This window comes from Vanacampus margaritifer, chromosome 4, assembly GCF_051991255.1.
Source record: "Vanacampus margaritifer isolate UIUO_Vmar chromosome 4, RoL_Vmar_1.0, whole genome shotgun sequence".
In the NCBI taxonomy this organism is placed as follows: Eukaryota; Metazoa; Chordata; class Actinopteri; order Syngnathiformes; family Syngnathidae; genus Vanacampus; species Vanacampus margaritifer.
In genome coordinates, this window is record NC_135435.1 from 2,626,934 (window position 1) to 2,651,356 (window position 24,423).

Here is a 24,423-nt window from a genome sequence, read left to right on the forward strand (position 1 = left end):
ATATATGTTCTCCCAGGCGAGGAAGCGAACTCACGCCAACCTCCACCCGGAGCCCTGGGATGCCTTATGCTTTTGGAGATGTGCGTTGAAGTTATGACGTAGATCGGATTTGTCAATTGACATTTCTGATATTCCCGCCATGCAACGCAATGAAAATGCTTCCTTTGCACAGTGAAAACGACAGTCGATTGCGTTTGCCTGTGACTAGCATACAAACCAGGAATATTGTTATAGTAGTCAAATGACATTTCATCACATTTTTAAATCAATATATTCCTCACGAATCAAATTACACTGATCTGGAGTCCAATGCTTTTCAATGAGTGGAGAGCTTCTTTTCACCGAGTTGACCACCATTTTGACATGCGACATAAGATCAGAATTGTCAATAGTCAATGCCATTAGGTTGATTAATTACTTTTGATTGTACTTGGCCATTATATCACTTTGCGGAAAGTGAACATTGTCATTTAATTATTTGTTAAATTGTTGATGTAAGTCACTGAATATAAAACTAATTTATAAATCAATTAAATTTAAAGGTTAGTGCTCATAAGGGGTCTAATCATCATTTCAAAAGTAGAGTACAGTAACTGATACTGATGTCCAGGCTTGGGGAGTAACGGAATAAGCACCGCCATTACGTATTCAGAATCCAATTTTTTTTAACAGTATTCCGATACAGTACAAAAAAAATCAGATTACAGCAGATACATTTATTAAAAATGGTGATTATTTCGAGAGATTGCAATTTCAACGATGAGAGAGGGGGGGGGGGGGGAGCGAGAGAGAGAGAGATGGTAGATTGACCACATTCAATATGGCGGAGAGGCTGACGTATGGTGTAATGGACACAATTGTTCAACGAGGTGTCTATGGGCACAAATTCAGTAGCCGTAGCCGGTCGGAGGTTGCGTTACGGTGAGCGCCTCAGACAGAAACGTTTGCTGACCAACCGCATGCATTTGGTAACAGTTAATATTTAATAAGCAAATGACGCCAAGGATGTTGAAATCACTTCTGTTTCAGACAACTGAAACATAGATGAAATAGACTGTATTAACAGTCTACAGATGCATAATGGCCGCTATGCGGGCTGCTAAACAAGCGCTTAGGAAAGAAATAAAGCGAAGGGTTGCACTCTTAAGTCAGCAGGAAAAACACCGACAGTCTTTAATCGTTTGCCAAAAGGTAAGCGAACCCTGACACAAACGTGAAAGCGTTGTTTTATTTTGTTGTTGTTGTTTTTAACAGTGCCGTAAGATTATGTGCGAAAACCGAACACATGTTTATGATTGTAATGCAGTGCCACGGTGGAATTACACATGAAATTCGTATTTTCGTTACACTGACGTGCACTTATTGCTTGTTTTTTCACGATGTTTTGCAACTTCCATTGGCCACTTTTAAACAGTTTAAAAATAACAAAATAAAAAACAATGGCAATTCCATTCATTATTAAAAGAACAACATGGAAAAAAATAAGATAGGTTAAGAAATAAATAGTGGCACATAGATAGTGATACGGGTGGGGATGGGGAATGAGACGAAAACAGTACACTACAAAGGAATAAGAATGTGGTCAAAATAAATCATTTGCCATAAAGACATTTTTTAATGTATACTTGGGAGTTGTTTTTTTTTCCCAATTCCTGACAGCATAATAGAGCATAACTCAATACTGTTTGATTTTGTGGACTTTGTGTGGAAACAGTAATGCCGCCAACATTGAGGGATTTCTAGACTACCCTGCAATAAGTGAAATAGTGATAAGTGATGTAGAAATACCTCATTTAAATATTCTATAGGCATTTTTTTTATAGCATTTACAGCACCTAATGTTTTAAAGGTCTTTAAACACATTTTTACAATCATACAAACACATTAAACATTGAAAATATATGGATAACACATTCATCCATCCTTTTGTCTACAGATTCAGTTTTTTCCAAATTAACAAAATTAACTTATTTTACAATATCTGCTATCTAGTGGTCGAAAATTTAATTATACCTGATTTAAACAAGAGTTATACCAACATAAAAGTCAAATAATTAAAATGTAACAGATCGTGAACCCGGAACTCGCAATGGAAGGGGGGTTACTGTATATTTTCCCTATGATGTCACACATGTTGGAGGTCATTTGAATAAAGAGTCCTCCCGATCTTAACTGTGTTATCATGGTCGACAAACAAATACTGATTACATATTAGTAGAGAGGATGAGTGCCCCACCACAGAAAGACCAGAGCCAACACCATTTCAAACCGAGCAATTTCTAATTGTGAGGCATCAATGGTAAACACTCATCCGACTGTGCAGTTGAGTCTGATTGTCTTGCACTGTTTATTTATTTCAGTTGATCAAACACCCAAAGTATGTGGCTTGCAAACGTATTGCAGTGTTTCTCAGCATGGATGATGAAGTGCACACTGAGGAAATCATCAAAGACGCTTTTAAAGTGGGTAAAAGCTGCTTCGTCCCAAAATATGACCATAGCAGCAACCACATGGACATGCTGAAGCTCAACAGTATGCAAGACATGGCCACACTACCCAAGACGTCTTGGAATATCCTACAGCCTGCCGAAGAGGACAAGAGCAGAGAAGAAGCATTGTCTGCAGGTAGAGTCACTCTGCAAATCTTCCTCTTCCTCATCCTCTATGGATAATAACAATAAGATTTGGTATTGAAAAAAAAATATATCATTGTGGAAAAAGCTACATTGACATTGAAACAAGTATTGGCATTGTAAAACAAGTATTGGTATTGTAAAAGGTTGTATTGAAAAATAAAATACAATTAAACTTTTATTAAAGCCAGAAAAAAAAAACACCCTTCCATCAAGTTACCGTCCGATTTCACAAATTAACACTGATATTAAAATTATCACTAAGGCTTTCGCATCTAGACTAGAAACAGTAATCTCGACAATCATTCATAGCGACCAAACAGGCTTTATTAAAGATCGTCACTCTACTAATAATTTTAGGAGGCTCTTTAACCTTATTAGCATGTCACAGTGGCATGATAAAAAGGCAGGTATTATATCATTGGATGCAGAAAAAGCTTTAGACAAAGTTAACTGGTCCTTCCTCTTTGCTGTTTTAAATAAATTTGGCTTTGGGAAGTCATTTATTCACTGGGTGTCAGTATTATATGATTCTCCTAAAGCTACAGTTACTACTAATGGGATTATATCGCAGAGTTTTACTCTACAGAGAGGCACAAGACAGGGATGCCCACTGTCCCCTTTATTATTTGCAATATTTATTGAGCCGCTTGCATTAGCCATACGCCAGGAAAGAAGGATTCAAGGAATTCACTCTTTACTTTATTTCGAAAAGCCTGCTATTTCGTTAGGGGAAGTATTTAACTTAACTCTTTCACTGCCACTGACGTTTAAAGACGTCAAGTAAAAACCTACCGAGCACTGCCAATGACGTCAAAAGACGTCATCCAATGATTTTATTTTTATTTTTTGAAACGGGTAGAGGAAACCCTTCCGCATGTCTGGTGAAAGTTTTCAGCCTGTCTGTTGTGCCTAATGACTATTTTTGGCCCCTAGAGGGCAGCGATGACTCTCTTTTGACAAGATCGGGTGGGCGTCAGTAGAGGCGGAGCTAGAGCGTCGAGCAGGAGATGAGAATGGAAGACAAAGGAAAAATGGCGGCCGGTCGCGAGGAGCTCACGCCCGAGACGTTTTTTTCAAAGACCAAAAGCATCGCTGAAAGAGCACATTGTTGACGACGATGATCATCATCGATGATGAAGATGAGGGTGGTGACTCCGTGGTTGGGAAGCATTGACGCGGCAGTAGAAGACGTTTGATGGAGCTAGATGGAGGAGGGAACGGGCAATGGCGAGCGTTTGCAAGCAGCTCTACACTTACAAGACGAAAGGCATCGACCAACGCTAAAATAGTACATTGATGACGACGATGATCATCATCGATGATGATGAAGGTGAATCCGAGCTTGACGGCGAAATTGGAACCGCTGACGCGGCGGCTATGACGGTGTCGTAACGCGGAGCGCAACCGAGCATGCACAGGCGGACGTTCGATCGGACGACGGAGAGTGCCCCGAGTCCAATGCATATTCATCGGAGGAAGTGTGTACAGTCTGCTACTTGCTTTTTATTCCCCGGAAAAAAAGCCCGTCAAGAAAGTGGAACGTTTGCACGCAAAACGGACCAATGCGAAAGTGAAAGTAAACTGTTGTGCGAATCCTGGCGTCTCCTTGCACGCAGGAGAGCGTTACAAAAGGAAAAACTGTATTTGAAACATCCACATAATTGTAAGTAGTACCACAGTTGCACACATTTGTAAATAGTTTGCGAAATTGTTTTGTCAAATTGTTACACTGTTGAATGGAAATAAACGTATTTTGCAATCAAAAAACACTTTTTCATTGTTGGTGAAAGCGTTTTACAGAAGTAAAGCACTATTTAGGTGTTTGTGGCATCATTCATGGACAAAAAGAAGTGTACAATTCACTAGAGTGCATGAAATAACATCGTTTCACAAAAAGCTCTTTTTCTCCATTTTTTGTTTCAAAACAGAGAATTTCGGTGAAAGTAACCATTTTCTATTGTTGATTACTGAAGAACGGAATAAGGTAGAAACAAACTTTTTTTTTTCTGATGAAAGCTGAGAGTCCAATCTTTCATTTGGTAGTATGTGTGTTTCCATAGTCCAAACACAACATTTGCTGTGGACCTTGAAAGATCACTCAAAATACTTAAATCGGCTAGCAGTGGGGACAACCCGTTTCTGAAAACGTCTGGCAGTGAAAGAGTTAATAACTAAATTCTCACATTTATCAGATTATTCTATTAACTGGACAAAATCAACACTACTACCTATTACAGAAAATTCATGTTGGCTTGAACTAGAACAGAAGGATTGTAATAACCTCAGACTTCTAGATTTACTCTTCATTACAACATCGATTAAGCAACATAATTGTTTTAAAATCCAATGATTTACGCCACCCTGACTGCCTGGTGGAAGGCACTAGAAATTACAAAAGCCCAAGTGGAGCCCTGCGGGCTTTCTCCCCTATGGCATAACCCCGACTTTCAATTTAACAACCAATCGTTTTATTTAGGTGTGTGGGAGCAGAAAGGAATTACACATCTCCACCATCTCTTCTCATATGATATGTTTATCTTTGCAAGTTAAAAGTATGATAAAGAAACAAATTCCAACACTTCGGGTTACGCTCCAACCGCCTGTTTTAGCTAAAGATATTACCAATCTTTCTCCGACAACAACAAAAAAACTCTCAAAAATATATGTTACTTTCATATACTGATAAAATGTCTTTACCCATCTTGAAATGGGAGACAGACTTGTCTATAGCTCCGGAATCTGATTTTTGGATTCAAGTTTGTGAAAACGTATTTAAAATGACAAAACACACAAATTTACAACTTATCCAATATAAAATTATTCATAGAACATACATTACTAAATATATGATGAAGAAAATGGGACTCTCAGACTCCGACATTTGTCTCCAGTGTTTACAAAACACTACAGACACTTATTTTCATGCTTTATGGTTATGTACTCCGGTTAAGTATTTCTGGACTAAAGTCTTAGAAAAACTTTCCGCTATCTTGGACTGTAGGATACCTTTATCTCCAAACTTGTGTTTGCTAGGTGACCTAACAACAACTGTTACGGTTTTGGGGGTTTGAGTGCGGCTGGGGCTGGGTTGGATGGCGGGGGTGGATGGGGGTCGTGGGGGGAGCGGAGGCTGTGGACCGGTGGGGTGCCTGGCGGGCCTGCAGTGCTGGCTAAAGACAATACTCATGGATACAAGTTCACCAGAAAGTCCTAAACTGTAAGCCACAAGTTTATATGTGGTTATATAATTTACTTGTGGCGTTAAAACCACCATGTTTGAAATGACTTTATGCATCATGTCATGCTAATTTAGCTAACGTGCTAACTGGTTTACTACAGAAACATTAACACTGACACCACAAGGTTGTAGGGAAAAAAACAGATGTACAGGCGGTTTAGGAGTTTCTGGTGAACTTGTATTCATGAGTATTGTCTTTAGCCAACAGAGGCCGCTCTCTCCTCTCCTAAAAAGCTGGAAAGTGTTCTCGCGCTCAAAGCCCCGCCACCAACCACAACCCCGCCCCCCACGTCACAACACTGTCAATAAGTTGAAACTGAAAAAAAGAGAATTGAAGCTGAAAACCGGAGAGTTGAAACTGAAAACCTGTGACACCTGGAAAAAAAAAGTGTAAAAAAAATCTGCAGATTGGCATTGAAAAAGACATAATACAAAAAAATATGCTTAAAGAAAATAGTGGTTTTTAATGCCTGTATTTTATTTTTCAATACAACCTTTTACAATGCCAATACTTTTTTTTTTTTTTTACAATGCCAATACTTGTTTCAATGTCAATGCAGCTTTTTCCACAATGACATTTTTTTTTCAATACCAAAACTTATTGTGGCTCCATACTCCCCCAATACTACCCCAAGACACGTTTATATAAAATCGCAAGATTTGAATGAGAAACAGAGAATAATGAATGATACTTTCTGACCCTTTTTAACAAAAAATATAAATCTGTAATAATCACTATTAATAATATATATAAAAATCACTAATTGAGAGTGTGAAATGATAAGTCAGGCTGGAGCGGCTTCTTTCTTTTTTTTTACAAAAGGTAGAAATCACTGCGTTCTTGTTAATAGTCCTGGCTTTGTTCTTTTCATAAATAAATTTGTGTTTAACTACTAGCACTACCAGAATTTTAAGACAACGAGATCTCCCAGAGCCGTCATTTAGAGTTGAATATAGTTATTACTCGCTGTTATAAAGTAGCTAATAAAATCCCTCTCTTGCTTTTCCGGTGGTGGACCTTTATTGATTTTGATTATCAGGCTTGTACTGCCAAAAATGTCATGACTCCACATCTAGCAGCCTTTTTTTCCTTTATTTTTTTTATTTTTTACTATAAGCCTTTAGTATACCTTGAAATCATCGGTCTCCTGGAGGTCTTAGCCGTATCTCCCGAACCGTACGTCCTACCGGAGACATAAGGGCATCCACAGACTCGTCTCGACGACATTGCGTTCCACCATGGTGCTCTAGCTTGTAGCCTCCGTGATGAATGGCAGTTGCGGCAGCGGCAGCTACTACGGAAGCCCAGCGGCGCAACCCCGCGGGTCCCGGCGAGGTGAAAGATGTACATTGAGAAGAATAGAACTGTCAAAATAACGGCTCTGGGAGATATAAGTACAAATAAGTTTGCCTCGTTCTCCTGGCTGTGCTGCACCTGCGTCCATGTCTGCTGTTGTCAATGCTCGTAGTGGCTAGTAGTGCTACCCTGTAATGGTGCGCCTCTGCCGCCTACGGGTACCTTGAGCCAAATTGCGCATTGACTTGCCACTTGCGATCAATTGCGTTTTTTTTTTAATGCACTAATTTGCTTGTAATTAAATAATCCAGATTAATGCGTTAAAGTTGCTTTAGTTTTTATTTTAACATCTGAATTTTTTCCTTGCTACAAACATTATTTTTTTTTTATAATTTTGACTGTTTAACGACATTTTTGTCGTTATTGTTCTCAGCTTTGTACAGCAAGACAGATAGTGTGAAGAATGAAGCTCCAGAAGCTTTGTTGAGGATTCATGTTGATTATTTATTTTTTCCTTCACAAAGGCTGGCCAGTCGATAAACACACAGACGATAAATTGCCTCATTAAGTAAACGAGGAGCCACTAAAAAAACTTAAAACATTAAATTGATTACTTACAAAAAACATTTTTACATTTAGGCCACTGCGCGGCCGCAACGTGCAAGCCGTCTCGTCGAGACCACTTAGTGGCCGGTTAGCATCACAAAGTCATGTCAACTAGGTGGCGAGTTGCCAGTCACAGCAAATAAACCACTGCGAATTGTATCTTGACAAAACAATATGCAACCGCTTCATATTATCCAACCAGTCTGCTCTATCATATCTGACCTCTTGTAAGCAAACAACCTCCACACGACAAATGTAGCTCCCACTTTAGGCACTATAAATACAACAGTAATATGGTAGAAAGTGCACATCTTTTATTAGAAAGGATAGGAATGAAGACTAAATCAAAAATGTTAAACTTGCATCTTTCCCGTTTGCAGTCGTGTCACACTCTTGGGACCGATCCATTAAGTTTAAACATGTTGCAAATCCAGCTCTGAACAGGCTTTCACTAACAAAACAGTCATTTGAAAAATGATGTCGGTACACGTCCTTCAAAAATAAAATTAATCCAATGTCTCCTCAAAGACTTGGGACGAAGGAAGCAACCACTTTTTCCTGATCATTGTTTACCCTCTCCACGGAGCATTTGCAAGCAACGAGAGAAAAAACAGGTGCAGCCAGCTTCTCAAATTTCAGTAGGCGTGACAAACCTTTACCAGAGGTGGTGCCACTAACCCGAGGGGGCTGGGTCAAGTGCACTTCCGTGTCTTTTTTACGTCACCAAGTCACGGAAGTTTAATCTGCCCATTTGAAGCACACATTTTAGAAAGGGGGAGACAGCTAAAGAAGTCGCGGACAGACACATTTTTTCGTACCTGGTTGGATTGTAGACAGGCCGGGGATGCATATTATTGATAGAAAACCCCACTAAACTGCATTTTCATACTATGGGACCTTTAAGGTGTTTTTCTTTCTTTTTAAATAGCGTGTCTGCCATCTCGACCATTCAGTAAAAGTATTTTTGTGTTGTGCCCAAACTCCACTCAACGTGTAGTAAGCACTCGTAAGCAGATAAACGGGGCTCGTAGCCCTCGATGCCGGTAGAATTAAAGCATACGCCTAAGTCCATTCACTTTCTTCACTTGTCTACTTTTCTAAAATTTTGACAACACTATACTTCATCACGTTTGTCGTGAGAATGTGTGTGCCCCGATAAACAAAACAAAAGTTTGCGATCTTACCGGAACCTGTTGTCGGTACCAGATGAGATCGGGCTGCCAGATTGTATCGGGGTCGCCTACCAATGGCGTCACGCTACAGGATGGCTGGAGATTATCCGTTTACAATTGTTTAATAAAGTTATTTGGAAAAAAATCCGGTTGACGTCAAAACATTGGAAAGAAAATATTAAAGATGTCATTTAAATAACAAAATGTATGAACTGAAATTGTCAAAACGTAAATAAACCTAAGAATATAAAAGCAGGATACTTGAAGATTAAAGAAAAAAAATAGATTAAAGCTCCGTCGAGCTTGCCGATTGCACGATTCAGACGTGTTCACTTCCGTTTGGTTTCTTTTTGAGCAGTTCACAAATCACAATACATCACAAAAATTGTCTTAACTCTTTGACTGCCAGATGTTTTCAGAAAAGGGATGCCGTGGGTGCCAGCCGATTTAAGCATTTTGACTGATCTTTCAAGGTCCACAGAAAATTTGGTGTTTGGACTATGGAAACACAAATACTACCAAATGAAAGATTGGACTCTCAAGTTTGTTTCTACCTTATTCCGTTTTTCAGTAATCAACAATAGAAAATGGTTAGTTTCACCCAAATGCTCTGTTTTGAAACAAAATATGGAGAAATCAAGCTTTTTGTGAAACGATATTATTTCATGCACTCTAGTGAATTTGACACCTTTTTTTTCCATGAATGATGCCACAAACACCTAAACAGTGCTTTACTTCTGTAAAACACTACCACCAACAATGAAAAAGTGTTTTTTGATAGCAAAATACGTTTTTTTACATTCAACAGTGTAACAATTTGACAAAACAATTTGGCAAACTATTTACAAATGTGTGCAACCGTGGTACTATTTACAATTGTGTGGATGTTTCAAATACAGTTTTTCTTTTTGTAACACTCCCCTGCGTGTAAGGGGACGCAGCAGGATTTGCACAACAGATTAGTTTCACTGCGATGGCCCCTTCGCGTGCAGACGATACACTTTCTTGCTGGCTTTTTTTTCTGGGGAAGAGCAAGTATATACTGCAGTGTGTGTTTGGCCATGTTGCCATCAAGTCTACTCCCAGGATCATGATACGGTGACGTTACGGTGGTGTTACGTCTGGCTTCCTCATGTCCTTCTGTTCCTATACCGGGTGGTAAGAGATGCTCTGATCCATCGTATCCACTCCATTCATGGTGGCATCGTAGTCCATAACCAGTGTCTTCTCCGTGATCAGACTGTACCCACTCCTCCGATGAATATGCATTGGACTCGTCGTCCGATTGAACGTCCGCCTGTGCAGAAGTGCTCGGTTGTGCTCCGCGTTTTCCGGCATTAGCATCGCTAGCCGGTGAGGCTTTATGACGTGATCATAGCCGCCGCGTCAACGCTTCCAACTTCGGCGTCAACCTCGAAGTCACCATCATCATCATCATCGTCGTCATCAATGTGCTCTTTAGCATTGGTCGATGCTTTTCGTCTTTGAAAAAAATGCTCAAGCGTGAGCTGCTTGCAACTGGTCGTCGGTTGTGCTCCGCATTTTCCGGCGTTAGCATCGCTAGCCGGTGAGGCTTTACGACGTGATCATAGCCGCCGCGTCAACGCTTCCAACTTCGGCGTCAACCTCGGAGTCATCATCATCATCATCATCGTCGTCATCAATGTGCTCTTTAGCATTGGTCGATGCTTTTCGTCTTTGAAAAAAATGGTCAAGCGTGAACTGCTTGCAACCGGTCGCCATTTTCGCTTCCCCAGCCATTCTCCCCTCACACTCTAGCTCCGCCTCACGTCTTCTACTGACGCCTACCCAATCTTGTCCAAAGAGAGTCATCGCTGCCATCTAGGGGCCAAAAATAGTCATTATACTAACTATATCTGCTTGATACTTTCAGCACAGCTGGCCAAGGCTTTCCTCCACCCGTTTCCAAAAAAAAAACAAAAAAAAAAAAACATAGTGAACGTCTTTTAACGTCTTTGGCAGTTCGCCGTAGGATTTTACTAAATGTTATTTAACGTTGTTGGCAGTCAAAGAGTTAATGATAATAGGACCACATTAGCAAACTGACAATATTTGTCACATCTCAGGCAATTAATTTGTGTATTTATAATTTATTCAATCTACCTTATTCAATATATCTTGCTTATATATTATTAGGTTTATTTATGTTTTTACAAATTCATCCCGTACATTTTGTTATTTAAATTGCATCTTTAATATTTTCTTTCCAATGACGTCAATTGGATAATTTTTAGCCAATCCTGTAGCGTGACGTGCTAGTTAGGCGACCCCGATACGATCTGGCAGCCCGATCACATCTGGTACCGACACCGGCTCTGTCAAAGGACCCCGGCTCAAAAATCGTCTATCGGTAAAACTTAATATATTCCCCTTTATTAAGTGGCAAATTTGCAACTTTATAAAGCCACGAATTTGCGAGTTGTTTCTTGGAATATCGCCCCCACCCTCTAAAAAAGTATATATTTATACGTGGCCCTAATACTCCGTCGTAAAAGGCTCTTATGTTAACTGCCTTCTTTTCTCTTCTTTTTTTTTCAGTGTATGACTCCATTTGCTAACATTCATTTCAAACCAATACTTTCTAGGAGGTCTGGATCTCATCTTGATGCCAGGTCTGGGGTTTGACCTGTCCGGGAAGCGTCTGGGCAGGGGCAAGGGTTTCTATGATGCCTATCTGGAGCGCTGCTTCCGACACCCCAAAGGGAAGCCCTACACCATCGCTTTGGCCTATAAACAGCAACTGTGTCAGGACATCCCTGTTGACAATAATGATGTACTCATTGATGAAGTCCTTTATGAAGATGAAAATTAAATATTATGGTTATTTATGCTGCTCAGCACTGCCACAGCATATTTTTTCATTTAAAAGTGTCACAGAGATTTACAGCTGTGAGTCAGCAGGTCATAGGTGTTGAATCTTAAAAGTGTTCTTAAATTCACAAATGAAAAGTGTTATGCCATGACTCGATGTACATATAGGCAGGTTAGGAAGAGTAAGATGTAAACAATAAAATTATTTTCAATCTTCTCTGGTCTATGCTTTACATTTGATTTGATTTTTAAGTACAATATTAGTCTGATAGTGAAAATTGCTGAATTTGTGTTTGGTCTTCAAATAAATAAGCGTTAAAGACCTCCGCCGTACAGACGGAAATCCGTCATTTGGAGAAATTAAGGGGCGGGGGGTTTCGCTCGGGCGGTGGTGGGAGTCAACCAGGCACTATACATAGTATTCACTGACATTAGGGGATTGCGAGTCCGCCCCTCATGGTGGGTCAACTTTCCACCGGTGTCAACTTTGCTTCTATTGTATTTAGACCGAATGTTCTTTTATTATTGATGAATGTCACCCCCAGCTTCCTGTAACGCTACTTGTCTAAGCAAGATGTATGCGGAAGATTTAGCTCAACATTCTTTACTGCGGTACACGTTGAAACGTTTGGTTTGTGGGATCAATTGGATTACAGACATTTGCGGACCGGACTACATGGCAATGTATGCTCTAAGGTAGGATGGCTCGGCTCTCAAATCGCGAACATTCTTACGTCTTCTGTACTTTCGGCTTTTATTGGTTGCTATGTGCATTTATCATTTGTGAATTTAAGGTGAAGAATCTTGGGTTATTTTTAAACCAAGTTAGCTAGTTCCCCGAAGGCGCTAGCTACTTGCGCTAGCATGTTACAACAACAATAACAACAACTTTGTTGATTTACATTGATTTTATTTTTAAGTACAATATTAGTCTGATAGTGAAAATTGCTGAATTTGTGTTTCAAATTTATTTTATTTTATTTTCGTACACTTTAACAACAGTTTCAACTTTTGGGCTGCTGGGAAAGAAAAATAAGAGACCTTAAGGAGGATATTTGGAGAGATTTCAAAATCTAATATCTTTGACCACAAATCTATTTTTAGCCAGAGCTAGCCTCGGCTAGCGACTCGCATATCACAATCGCATTATGGTAAAAGCATTTTTACCACCTTACAATGACACTTACCTTAATCAAAATGGTCACAACACACTTTGGTAGACTTTGTCGGTTGGAAATTCTTTCGATTTATTTTGCAATCCCGGACACTTTGTCGTTCCCATTCGACATTCCATGGACCAGTGTACACACAGAGCCTTTGTCACAAAGAAGTCGCATCTCCAATTTTTGGAACACGCAAAAGATGACAAATTATATCATCATTTAACAAATGGTGAACCCCGACGAAAAAAGGACGTTTTGCGAGCTGGGCGTTCACGGACGGGTAGAATTCCAGGCCATATTAATTACGGAAAGTGGACATTTTATCCACGTTTTAGGAATTCTGTCTGTTTGGGGGCGCTGCAGCTGGTATCGTCTTGCAAAATTACATTGGAGATGGAATCTATGTGAGAAAGGTAGTGGTGAATTTTGAAGTCGTTTGGTTGGACGCGAAGTCTCTGATTTTGGATTTTACCACGGTGTTTGAACTGTACACGTACGTTGTGGCGGAAGCATTGTTTACGGAAATGCTGTCACGTTGGATTATACGCAATTGCTTAGGAAGTCAGTTTGGGAAACATTTTGTTTTTACAAGACGAGAGATACTTGGAGAATTGATTTAGAATCCTTGTATATGGGTGTTATTATACGCAATTGCTTAGGAAGTCAGTTTGGGAAACATTTTTGTTTTTACAAGATGAGAGATACTTGGAGAATTGATTTAGAGTCCTTGTATATGTGTTAAGATGAGGGGAAAACAGTTTTTAACGAGAGGTTCTTGGATGAATTTGAGGTTAAGATTACAGATTTCCATAGCGGTTAGTACGCCCGCTGTTACGGAATCGTAATAGGTCCTTGAATAAGATATATTTACTCAGCTTTTGGAAAACAGATTGACATGAGCGGATTTAATACGCCGCTTTGAGAGCAATCAAGAGGTCTTAGAGTGATTGGATATTAATATTCTTAGACAAGATTGTTCAGCTGAAAGGAAAACAATCATCCGGATTTTTATTTGTTTTTGTGTGTCGCAAAAGGGACATTTCATGTTTGTTTGTCTTTTGTACAATAATCGGACGTCATTATTATTATTATTTTAAAGGGAGCGCGATGAGCTATTTTGTTGACTAATAATAGTGTATTATAAGTGAGACGTCACTGCATTTATAACTATTAATACGACTTAAATATGATAATGACTATAATATAATAGGCTATAAACTACAGAGGTCAATAATTAATATAAATTATGAAAGCTCTTTTGACCGCGACAAAGAATGTTTTGCACTTCCAACTTCATGAAAACAACATGAAGTTGCTAACGCATGCGCAGTAGCTGTCGGAGCCATGCCTACGGAAAAAGCCGTGAAATTAAAGACGAATTAAACGAGTGGATGCACAGTTGCTGTGAAAAAGGTTTTTCCCACCGTTACAATCTACGGTGTGTTTAATATTGATGAAAGCCATTGAACTTGCATGTGTAAAAACGTCATGCGCTGGACGAACTCATACGAGACACATCTGTAATTTCTTCGAGTGGAAGAAAAGCGAGACATTATCGTGGATTCGTGGATAAAATGATGAATAATGCTAGAATGCTAGCTTTGGGTATTTCTGTGAAGTTATAACTATTTATATAACTTTAATATAGTAATAACTAGATAGGTTAATGTTTAATATAAATTACGGGGGCGCTTTTTGTCTGAAAAACCGAATGGGGTGACCTGATAGTACTTCCGCTATACGTCTTGAGAAACTTCCGGGTTAAGTAATCGTCCGTCAAATAATGACTTAAAATGTATTTAATATTGAACCACTGGATTTAAATTTATTGTGGAAAAGGTTAGTTTACTCCAATAAGATCTGGGGTTTGTTTGATGTCTTTAAAGGCGGCAGTTTAACTGTATATGTACGTAAACGCCGATCGCTGGTTAAAAAAAAAAAAGTGTTAGAGATATATGTATTTTTTATATAGAGGAAAAACCCGGACGTAACTGTAAGAAAAGTGTATTAAATGATGATTAATGCTGAAATGTTGACTTTGGATGGTTTTGTAAAGAAAGCTTGTATGGTTTTGATTATATCTAAGTAAATAGCTTTCAAATTTTCTCGCTTTACAAATAAAAACAGCTGTAGACGACGAATTTACGTAATAAAATAAATAAAACCGTTTAGTAAAAGCTGAACGGGATAAATTGATTGGGACGGTAATATTACTAATAAAAATCTCCAACGCGACTCTGTTGTACAGGCTGCGAACGTCAGTGCCTACGTTAAATAATTAGACGACGTTACATAAATTGTGGCCGTAACTGATTTTCTAAGGCCCTCAATAACATCTCCTAACGACTAATGTTGATTATCTGGCTTCACAGCGCACATGCGTCATATCTAAATTATGTTTAATACAAATCGAACGAATAACAGCACATAACATAGATGTACAGTGTCAAAATATTACAGTCCCTGAGACTGGACAGACCATTCCATGAGGGAGCCATCTGGGAGAATCACATTTTTGACATAATTTGAGGTGATATGTAATTAAAAATAATCTCTGACTTGATGTTTGACCAAAAGCTGACAAGGGGGCTGCGGCCTTCATTGACCATGCTCTTGTGGAATATTCATTGAAAACTGGACACTTGCCAATTGACTCTGTATTATATTTGTAAATTTTTAGAGCAAAGCTGTCCTATCTCATCTTAAATATTATTTACAAAGGTATGCAAAACATATTAAATTAAATATTGTAAAACATAACAATACTGAATTATAATTAGTAAATATTTAATTGCAAACTTTTAGAATTTTATTTTTTTAAATTTTTTTTTAATTATTTTTTTTTTTATATAAAGGAGGATTTTGTTCTTCCGACTTTTTACTGATATGTCATCACCTAATAATGTTGGGGCAGATTTTATTATGTTTCAGTCAGGTGCCTTTCATTAATCAAGATCATTGTCTCAACTAAGGTCAACTGCCTACTGGACAAATGACTGTAAATGAATGCAGACAGCAGTCCCGGCCGCCACCTGATGAACAGCAACGGTTCCTGGCGCCACCTGGTGGACAGTTACCACAATCACTGCACCCTGAACTCACATGCAAAAGTCTTAAATGAAAACAAACTACTCCAATACACAGTGCTCCACACAGAATTCCTTGCATGCATTCCTGCGCCCCGAACTGTCCTGAGAATCCTATGGGAAAGGATCTGCTCATAAAAACATCCACTGCACTGGTGACTCCGCCCCCACCAAGAATGTTTCTTTGAGTTAGTGATCTCAGACCTTATGATGCGGTATCTGACTGTGTACACTGCACTCTATTTTTTGACAGGTATAAGGTGATAACATAAACGGTGAAACATTCCGTACACAGAAGCAACTGATTGGCAACGCTCTATACACACAGATTTATTATATTCTAAAACTCTTGATGCCTATTTTGATTTAATCTGATTTGTTTGTCTCTATGTCTATTTTAGAACAATCAGTTTTTTGGACCGACATCAACAAGGGGGACTAGCAAGCTTGATGGTGGCATGTTAAAACTACAAAACTAAACTAAACTGCGGCACTATTGACCCAACTGATGTGGGCCTGTCTAAAGTGGCTCTAATAACTTTTTAAAATTAATACCCCACTCCGTTTGGGTGCCTCATTATTAATGATAAATGAAGGGCGACTTCATATCTTAATAATAATTGATGGTTGGCTAAAAAGGGGGTTCTTTGTAAATTTATGGGCTTAAGCTACAATATTTCAATTTTTTTTTATAGTAGAAAAGATAATACTGGTAAATTTCGTGTGGTTTCGGAAATTGAAAACAGCTTATGTGAATAAGGATAGGATAAAATTTATTTCAATCTTAATTATTATATTTTCCGTTATTTGACCCTTGTTAAATTTGGTCTTCTAATATTTTCCCAAATTCTCTTTTGAAATTTAAACAATTGCTTGGGCCTCTTTGGCGAATTTAATGGTTAAATTAAAAAAAAAATTCCCCTCTTTTTAAAGCAAAAATTTATTTACTGCTGCAGTTCTATTTTTATATATTAGTCTGAAAATGATCTGAGTCGATCTTTTTCAGATGGGGGAATTATTGGTCTGTCTGGGTATATCGTCGCGAAGGACACAAACAGTCCATGTTGAATTGAATTAAATATAGAATTATAAGTTAGTCTCAATGTGATAATTATATAGTCCGTGAGAATGAATGAATTCACAGGAGGACAATTGAGGATTGGTGATTGGACCTACAGACATGGAAGAGAGTAAGTTTTGGCAAAGACGGCGAAAATAAGGTGAATATGTTCTATTTTATCTCTCCCTAGGGTTCTCACGGTCCGGCCGGACGTGGCCCTGGGGTCAGATGTTATCTTATGATTTTACTTGCTGGTGATAGTTGCATTTATTTTATGGCTGGAAGCACATTCATGCCATATCTATAACAGCAAATATTATGGTAAAACATTTCATTAATCATTATAAGCTGTAGACAAAAATTGGCCTCGTCAGATTTAAATTGGCTATAAGATTTTCATTGTTGCATTAATGAATGTGCTTAGGTCATTAAACTCAGCCAAAGGCTGGATTTTGATTGAATGTCACAACAAACAGAATTTTTCCCCAGGACGGACCTACAGAACTTCACTAACATTTACTAACTCCAAACTAATAAAAAACTACCAGATGCTCTTTCAAAAAGAAGGGATGTGAATATGTATGTTTATTAGTGACTAAATGAAAATGTTCTGCACCCAGATGAGGTGAAGGAAAGGTCAATCTGGTCCAGTTCACTGGGGGCACATCGTTCCACATCTTGCCTATCAGACCTGCCGGGTCCGCCTTCTACTCAACCCCCACCAACGGGAACGACCTGACGAGCCAACTGGAAAACCAGCCAACTGCTTCCAGTGTCCACCTGACGAGCTGAGGACATCATTCAATGGAGCTGCTCTCGCTGAGGACATCACTCAATGAAGATTGGAGGCACGTGTCCTTTTCCGGGCATCATTCCACAAGGGTTGAGTCACACCTTGGGAAGACAAATCCCGGTGATCCATCCTTGCATCTCTGGCAGTTGACGTGGGTTCTAAAAGAGCTGAAGGACCCATCCATCCATCCATCCATTTTCTTGACCGCTTGTCCTCACAAGGGTCGTGGGGGTACTGGAGCCTATCCCAGCTGGCTTCGAGTAGTAGGCGGGGTACAACCTGAACGGGTTGCCAGCCAATCGCAGAGCTGAAGGACCCTCTTAAAAAAACGAAAAAAAGAACAAAAACGGAACTGACAAACGTCCTTCTCATTCAACAAAGAGCTTCATCGCTCAAAACAAAAACACGTCTTCAATTGCGTCTTCAAATGCGTCTTCAATTGCGGTTACATCAGGACACTCTTTCTCATACTGACTGTCATGCCAATCTGGTATTTCTGGGATCCCCTCGCCACAACTTTTGAACATAATCACAACACATCGTCTTCATATATGATATGCTTATTTTACTGAAAAAATCTTTTAATGAATCACATTGTTTTTGACATATGACTGACCTCCTCTCCTGCTAAAAGAATGTTTTCATTTTCTCTTATTCTAATGTTGCACCAACCATTGTGACGATGAAGATCCCGCTGGAATCTTTTGGTAAAAATGTCCAACAGAGGGACTGTTATACATTATTAACATTTTTAATTCTTTATTTCATATTTTAACCATGTTGAATTTAGTTATAGGTGTGTAGAGCAGGTGTAATAATGTTAAACTCAGTATAACTTGACCTTAACCTATCTGGTACCTTGTTTTTGTCCTGCGTGAGAACATATTCTGCTTTGAGAGAGAACACACACACACGCTGTATGTCAAGTTCAATCTGTTGACTGAGATTCTGTTTTGGGAAAAGTACGAGCTGGTACACGGAAGAGTATATTGTCTACAAAGGGAACACAGGTGCGAACTGTGTACTAAAATTCTGTTATGTAACATATTGTGTGAGAACCAATCTGTTTTACTTATTCATGATGGGAGGAGAAAAGGCGTTTTACTTTCAAACTCGATTCTATAAAGAGCTGTCTTTCACAAGGGAGGGGGCACGCACTCTTGGATTGACACACTCTTTACGTGATATTCAATTGGTGTGACCGGAGATCTCCGTAATAAATCATCCTTCGAAGGAGCCTTTGTCACAAAGAAGTCTCATCTCCAATTTTTGGAACGCGCAAAAGATGACAAATTATATCATCATTTAACAGAAGCAACACACAAGGCTGTACGGTCTCTTCAACACACCTCTTGTCTACCCGGGGCCTAGGCAATAAGTGCACCTGCATCGATGGCTGACCGTGTCTGCGACCTGAAAGTGCGAGTGTGCGCTTTCATAGCGGAGTACGACCTTTCCTTCACTTTGTCCCAACCTTTAGTGGAGCTCATCCAGGCATGCTCTGTTAATAAATATGCAAAATTATCAAAACTGTCAATATCAAATGCACATGCGTCATACCTTTGCACCCATGGTATATCTGCTAGCTACAAAGCTGAACTTGTCTCGAAACTGCAGGGTGTACATTTTTCCTTAAACATTGATGAGACAACAAATGAACATGTGGACCGCATTGTAAATGTCCTCATCAGATTTTTTGATGAAGGTGATGTGTGTCACCTTGCCTCCTGGAAAGCCAATATTGCAGACTCAAAATTGCACACTCAAAAACACTTATGAATACAGTGTCCGACATCCTGTACACATACTCCATAAAGTAGGGCCAGGCAGTATCAGTTCTTCTGGATTCTTGTAATCTTATGAGAGGGAAAAAATCTGGAGTGGAAACACTAATAAGAAAAGAAACCCTACCCTCTTTGACATCAGTGGTGACATAGTTCACATGGCATCAAATGCAGCTAAGGGACTTTTTACTCCATTTGAAGGATACGTGGAGAGCTTTTGCCGGCATGTCTACTGTGACATAGAGAAATTCCCAAAGCAGAAAGCACTTTTTTCAGATCTTCAGTCGCTGCTTCATTTGGAATCCAAGTCCCTAATGCGTCCTATCAGCACCAGATTCCTACAGATGCTGGACAGGTTACAGGAGCTTCTCGATCCACTAATTGTTCACTATTACAGCCTCTTGTCTCCAGTGGATAAGAACAAGTACAGGTAAATAATTTCCTCATTCTTGGCATTACCCTTTTAAAAAATATATATTTTTATGTGCATGTTACTGCAACAAAAGTATGTAATTTTATTGTGCTAACAATCAATCAAAGTAGCACGTTTCAAACACATTTTATTCTAATGCTTTATCGCAGAGCATACATTTATACGTGGCATTAATATTCCCTCCACAACATGGCCTCTATAATGCTCTATTTGTATGAATGAATTCATTTTATTTTTCAAACACACATATTTACAATATGTTCATTATTGTTTTGAATTGGGGCACATGCAAGAATAAATTTTCCACTTTTGTGTGTGTGTGTTTTTGGCTATTATCTGATTTAAAACAACAACAACAACTTTATTTTACTTATTTTATCTAGAGGCCTTCTGGACCAAATCTTACAAAAGCACCATGTTGGACCAGATGAGAAAGCCAGGATCTTACAACAGGAGACCCAGAAATCTGCAAGTGTGGGAAGCAATGAAACAAGAGGAGAAAGGACAGCATCTGTCTACTCTTTTGGGAACATAAGAAGCTCATGTTGAGGGTCTTCTGCCCAAATTTAGTTATAACTGTTTAGATTTAGTCATAACTGTTTTAATTTCCTCAGTAGAGCTTGGTGAGTGTTTGAATCATGTCTGAAGGGCCTCCTCTATTTCCACAACAATGGACCATTTATCTGTGGTCGAAGTCATGTGTATTGAATGCTGTAAAAAAAAGATGGAGTAGGTATATGGCGGGAAGAAGGTAAATGTATTCCATCTCAGAAACAATTGAAAAATCAAATTTTTGAAGCCCATGGAATATGCCATGTAAAGTGTGGATGAAACACTGAGACGACTACACACCTGATGGCATCCTTTCATGAGACAAATTGTTTAAAGTGAACTGCAGGACTGCAGTGTTTGCCGCAGGTATAACAGTATGCCTACAGCTAAACCTCCCCATGGGCACTCACGATCCGGCCGGACGTGACTGCTCCTGGTCAGGTGGTTTTGATGGATTTCATTGACATGATAAAACCAGTGTCAGGATACAGATATTTGCTGGTAATAGTGGATTCCTTTTCAGGATGGCCAGAGGCATATCCTTGCAAATCTGAAACAGCAAATATCGTGGTAAAACATCTGATTAATCATTACATACCATCACATGGGTTTCCTAGAATTTTTTTATCAGACAATGGAGCCCATTCCAAAAACAAACATCTACAAGCAGTAGAAAAAGCATTGGGGCTAAAACACATTTGGTTCAGTGTATCATCCCCTATCCCAAGGACAGGTTGAGCGAATGAATAGAAATATTAAAAAAAAATTGGCTAAAGCACTGGCCTCATCAAATTTGAATTGGCTACAAGCTCTTCCTGTTGCATTAATGAATGTGTGAATGTCACTAAACTCAGCCAAAGCCTGGACTCCGAATGTCACACCAACAGACCATTTCCGACTCCAACAGCTCCATTGGAAGAGACGCACGTTCCAGGACCTCCAGAACTCAAACAACTAACATTTACTAACTCCCAGCTAACAAAAAAACAACAACAACAACCAGATGCTCCTTCAGAAATAAATGATTGTGAATATGTATGGTTGAAAGTGATTAAACGAAAATGGTCTGAGCCAAGGTGGACTGGACCCCACAAGGTGACGGAGAGAGCATCTTTTGCAGTTTGCCTGCACGGAAAAGGTGATAAGTGGTATCACAGCTCCTCCACCCGACCGGCAAGGACACCTGCTGGAGCAATTGTCCCTGCACCAGGCAATCACCCAACAACAACCGAGAAGCAAGCCCACTCCTACTGGCATCGTTCTATTAAAGGTTGAGTTCACGATGTACGGGCAGAATAATCCCGGTGACTCATCCTGGGACCAGGTAGTCTACCCTAAGAGCCTGAAGAAGCTGACAACGCCCTTTTTTCTTCAATCCAAGAACATCATCTCGAGATGGCTTCAAAATGGGAACGCATCTCCATCTGCTGCTACATCACGACACTCTTTCTCATATTGACTTTTATGCCAATCTGGTATCTCTGGAAGCCCCTCAGTACAACCTTGAACGTAATGACAACACATCGTATAAAGTGAAGTATTGATTCTCCACACATTCCCTGGCTCATATCCTGGATTTATAATAAGTCAATAACAGTGACGGTGGCCCCAAACACGAAAAAACCTTAGTTTCCTCTATTTTGATATTTATCGCTGTATTTGCTGCTTTGCTAACCACATGCGGGTGTGCTGTATTCCATGTATTCGTTCCCTTTGCCAAATAATTATTACCACTGCTATTGAAAAACAGGACATACAAAATAAGTCTTCTTATATGATGGTTGAGTCTATCGCTCCCCCAAAAGAGACCACTGTTGAGGCATCTGACGAAGAGGACGAAGATCCCACTGGGATTTTTCTCTGTAATGCTTATCTGCTTGCGTCGGACTCTTTTGAGTCCGAAAGAAGGATTGTTGAGGGTCTTGTGCCCAGATTTAGTTATAACTGTTTAGATTTAGTCATAACTGTTTAGATTTAGTCATAACTGTTTTAATTTCCTCAGTAGAGCTTGGTGAGTGTTCGAATCATGTCTGAAGGGCCTCCTCTATTTCCACAACAATGGACCATTTGTCTGTGGTCGAAGTCATGTGTATTGAATGCTGTAAAAGGTCTTATCTACTTCCGGCTGTCGTCATGTGTATTGAATGATATATGTTTCCTGGGGGTTTGGGGGCTTGAAGATAGTATAAGAATGTTGTGAGTCTGCTGTAACTTCGCACTTGCGAGAGGCTCCCACCATTGCTGGGAGCTCGCTTGTGCCCGGAATATTCTGTAGAAATAAAACCTTCGAAGGAACTGTTCACCGATCTCCAGCCTGCATTCGGATAACCAACATTCTCACTACCCGAAAAAAAAACGGAACACGCAAAGAAAAAGATTATTTTTTTCAACACTCACCACCCTGATTGACCTATACAGAGGTACAGTATATGAATAGAAACTTAAAGGACCACCTCAGATTCTACTGCTCCAAGCAGAGTCGCTACCTCAAACTCCTCTGCTCCTACAAAAGCCTCCACCTCCTCAAACGCCACTGCTCCTGCAAAAGTCTCCTCAAGCTCCACTGCTCCTGCAAAAGTCTCCTCAAGCTCCACTGCTCCTGCAAAAGCCTCCTCAAGCTCCACTGCTCCTGCAAAAGCCTCCTCACGCTCCACTGCTCCTGCAAAAGCCTCCTCATACTCCACTGCTTCTGCAAAAGCCTCCACCTCCTCAAACTCCATTGCTCCTGCAAAAGCCTCCTCAAACTTCACCGCTCCTGCAAAAGCCTCCTCAAACTCCACCGCTCCTGTAAAAGCCTCCACCTCTTCAAACTCCACTGCTCCTGCAATAACCTCCTCAAACTCCACGGCTCCTGCAAAAGCCTCCTCAAACTCCTCTGGTCCTACAAAAGCCTCCTCAAACTCCTCTGCTCCTGCAAAAGCCTCCACCTCCTCAAACTCAATTACACCCCCAGTTTCAGGAAAAAAACATAAGCGTGGGTCTGGGATGGCCATGCTTGAAGCTTTTGGTTTCACTGCTAAAAAACAAAAAAAGTAAAAGTAAAATTTGCTTTAAAAATGCTATTTGTTTTTACAAATACTTTGCTGTTAGTGTTTTATTTTCAGTGGTTTCTGAAATTGTTAAATAAAAGAATTAGCTTTTCTTTTCAAATATTCTTTAAATTATTAATATAAACAAATGCCGTCTACCCATTTAAATTAATCAGAATACACAAAATTTTACTTAAGAAATATCAGCGGGAGAGTCCCCATATTGACAATGACATTGTTTTCACACACACACACACACACACACACACAAACACACGCACACACACACACACACACACACACACACACACATATATATATATGCAATTATTGTTCAATGTTAGTTGACAGAACTATACCAGTATTGGAATCTGGTATTTGTTGACAAGACCAGCATGCTCTTGATCCGCAACCAGCAGAGCACCAGCATATGCGGGTCTGTGCTAGTGTCACCAGCGAACAGCATGGACCAGCACCAGCATGCTGGCACCAGAAAGACCAGCAACAGGCATAAACCAGCATATGCTGGTCTATGTTAGCGTCACCAGCTACCAGCATGGACCAGCACCAGCAAGGCCAGCAACCAGCATAAACCCGCATATGTTGGTCTATGATAGTGTCATCAGATACCAGCATGGACCAGCACCAGCAAGACCAGCATGCTATTCACCAGCAACCAGCGTATGCTGGTCTATGCTGGTGTCACCAGCTACCAGCACCAGTATGCTAACCATGCTGGTCT

At 39.7% G+C, this 24,423-nt stretch overlaps 1 protein-coding gene and 1 pseudogene across 1 annotated transcript; both read left to right on the top strand.

Moving 5' to 3' along the window:
* The first annotated feature begins 895 nt into the window (after positions 1 to 895).
* On the top strand, positions 896 to 11,998 carry mthfs (5,10-methenyltetrahydrofolate synthetase (5-formyltetrahydrofolate cyclo-ligase)). The gene is made up of 3 exons (XM_077563853.1): positions 896 to 1,191; positions 2,361 to 2,625; positions 11,556 to 11,998. Exons 1-3 carry the CDS (start codon positions 1,081 to 1,083, stop codon positions 11,780 to 11,782), a joined length of 603 nt encoding a protein of 200 aa, XP_077419979.1. The 5' UTR covers positions 896 to 1,080; the 3' UTR covers positions 11,783 to 11,998.
* A 5,212-nt stretch (positions 11,999 to 17,210) lies between these two features.
* LOC144050267 (uncharacterized) lies at positions 17,211 to 23,909 on the top strand (annotated as a pseudogene).
* The last annotated feature ends 514 nt before the right edge of the window (positions 23,910 to 24,423 follow it).

Excerpts from the sequence above, each read along its gene's own strand:
- mthfs (XM_077563853.1), top strand. The coding sequence starts at position 1,081 with ATGGCCGCTATGCGGGCTGCTAAACAAGCGCTTAGGAAAGAAATAAAG. Across the intron at positions 1,192-2,360 it reads CTTTAATCGTTTGCCAAAAG|TTGATCAAACACCCAAAGTA; the intron begins GTAAGCGAACCC and ends TATTTATTTCAG. Across the intron at positions 2,626-11,555 it reads AGAAGAAGCATTGTCTGCAG|GAGGTCTGGATCTCATCTTG; the intron begins GTAGAGTCACTC and ends AATACTTTCTAG.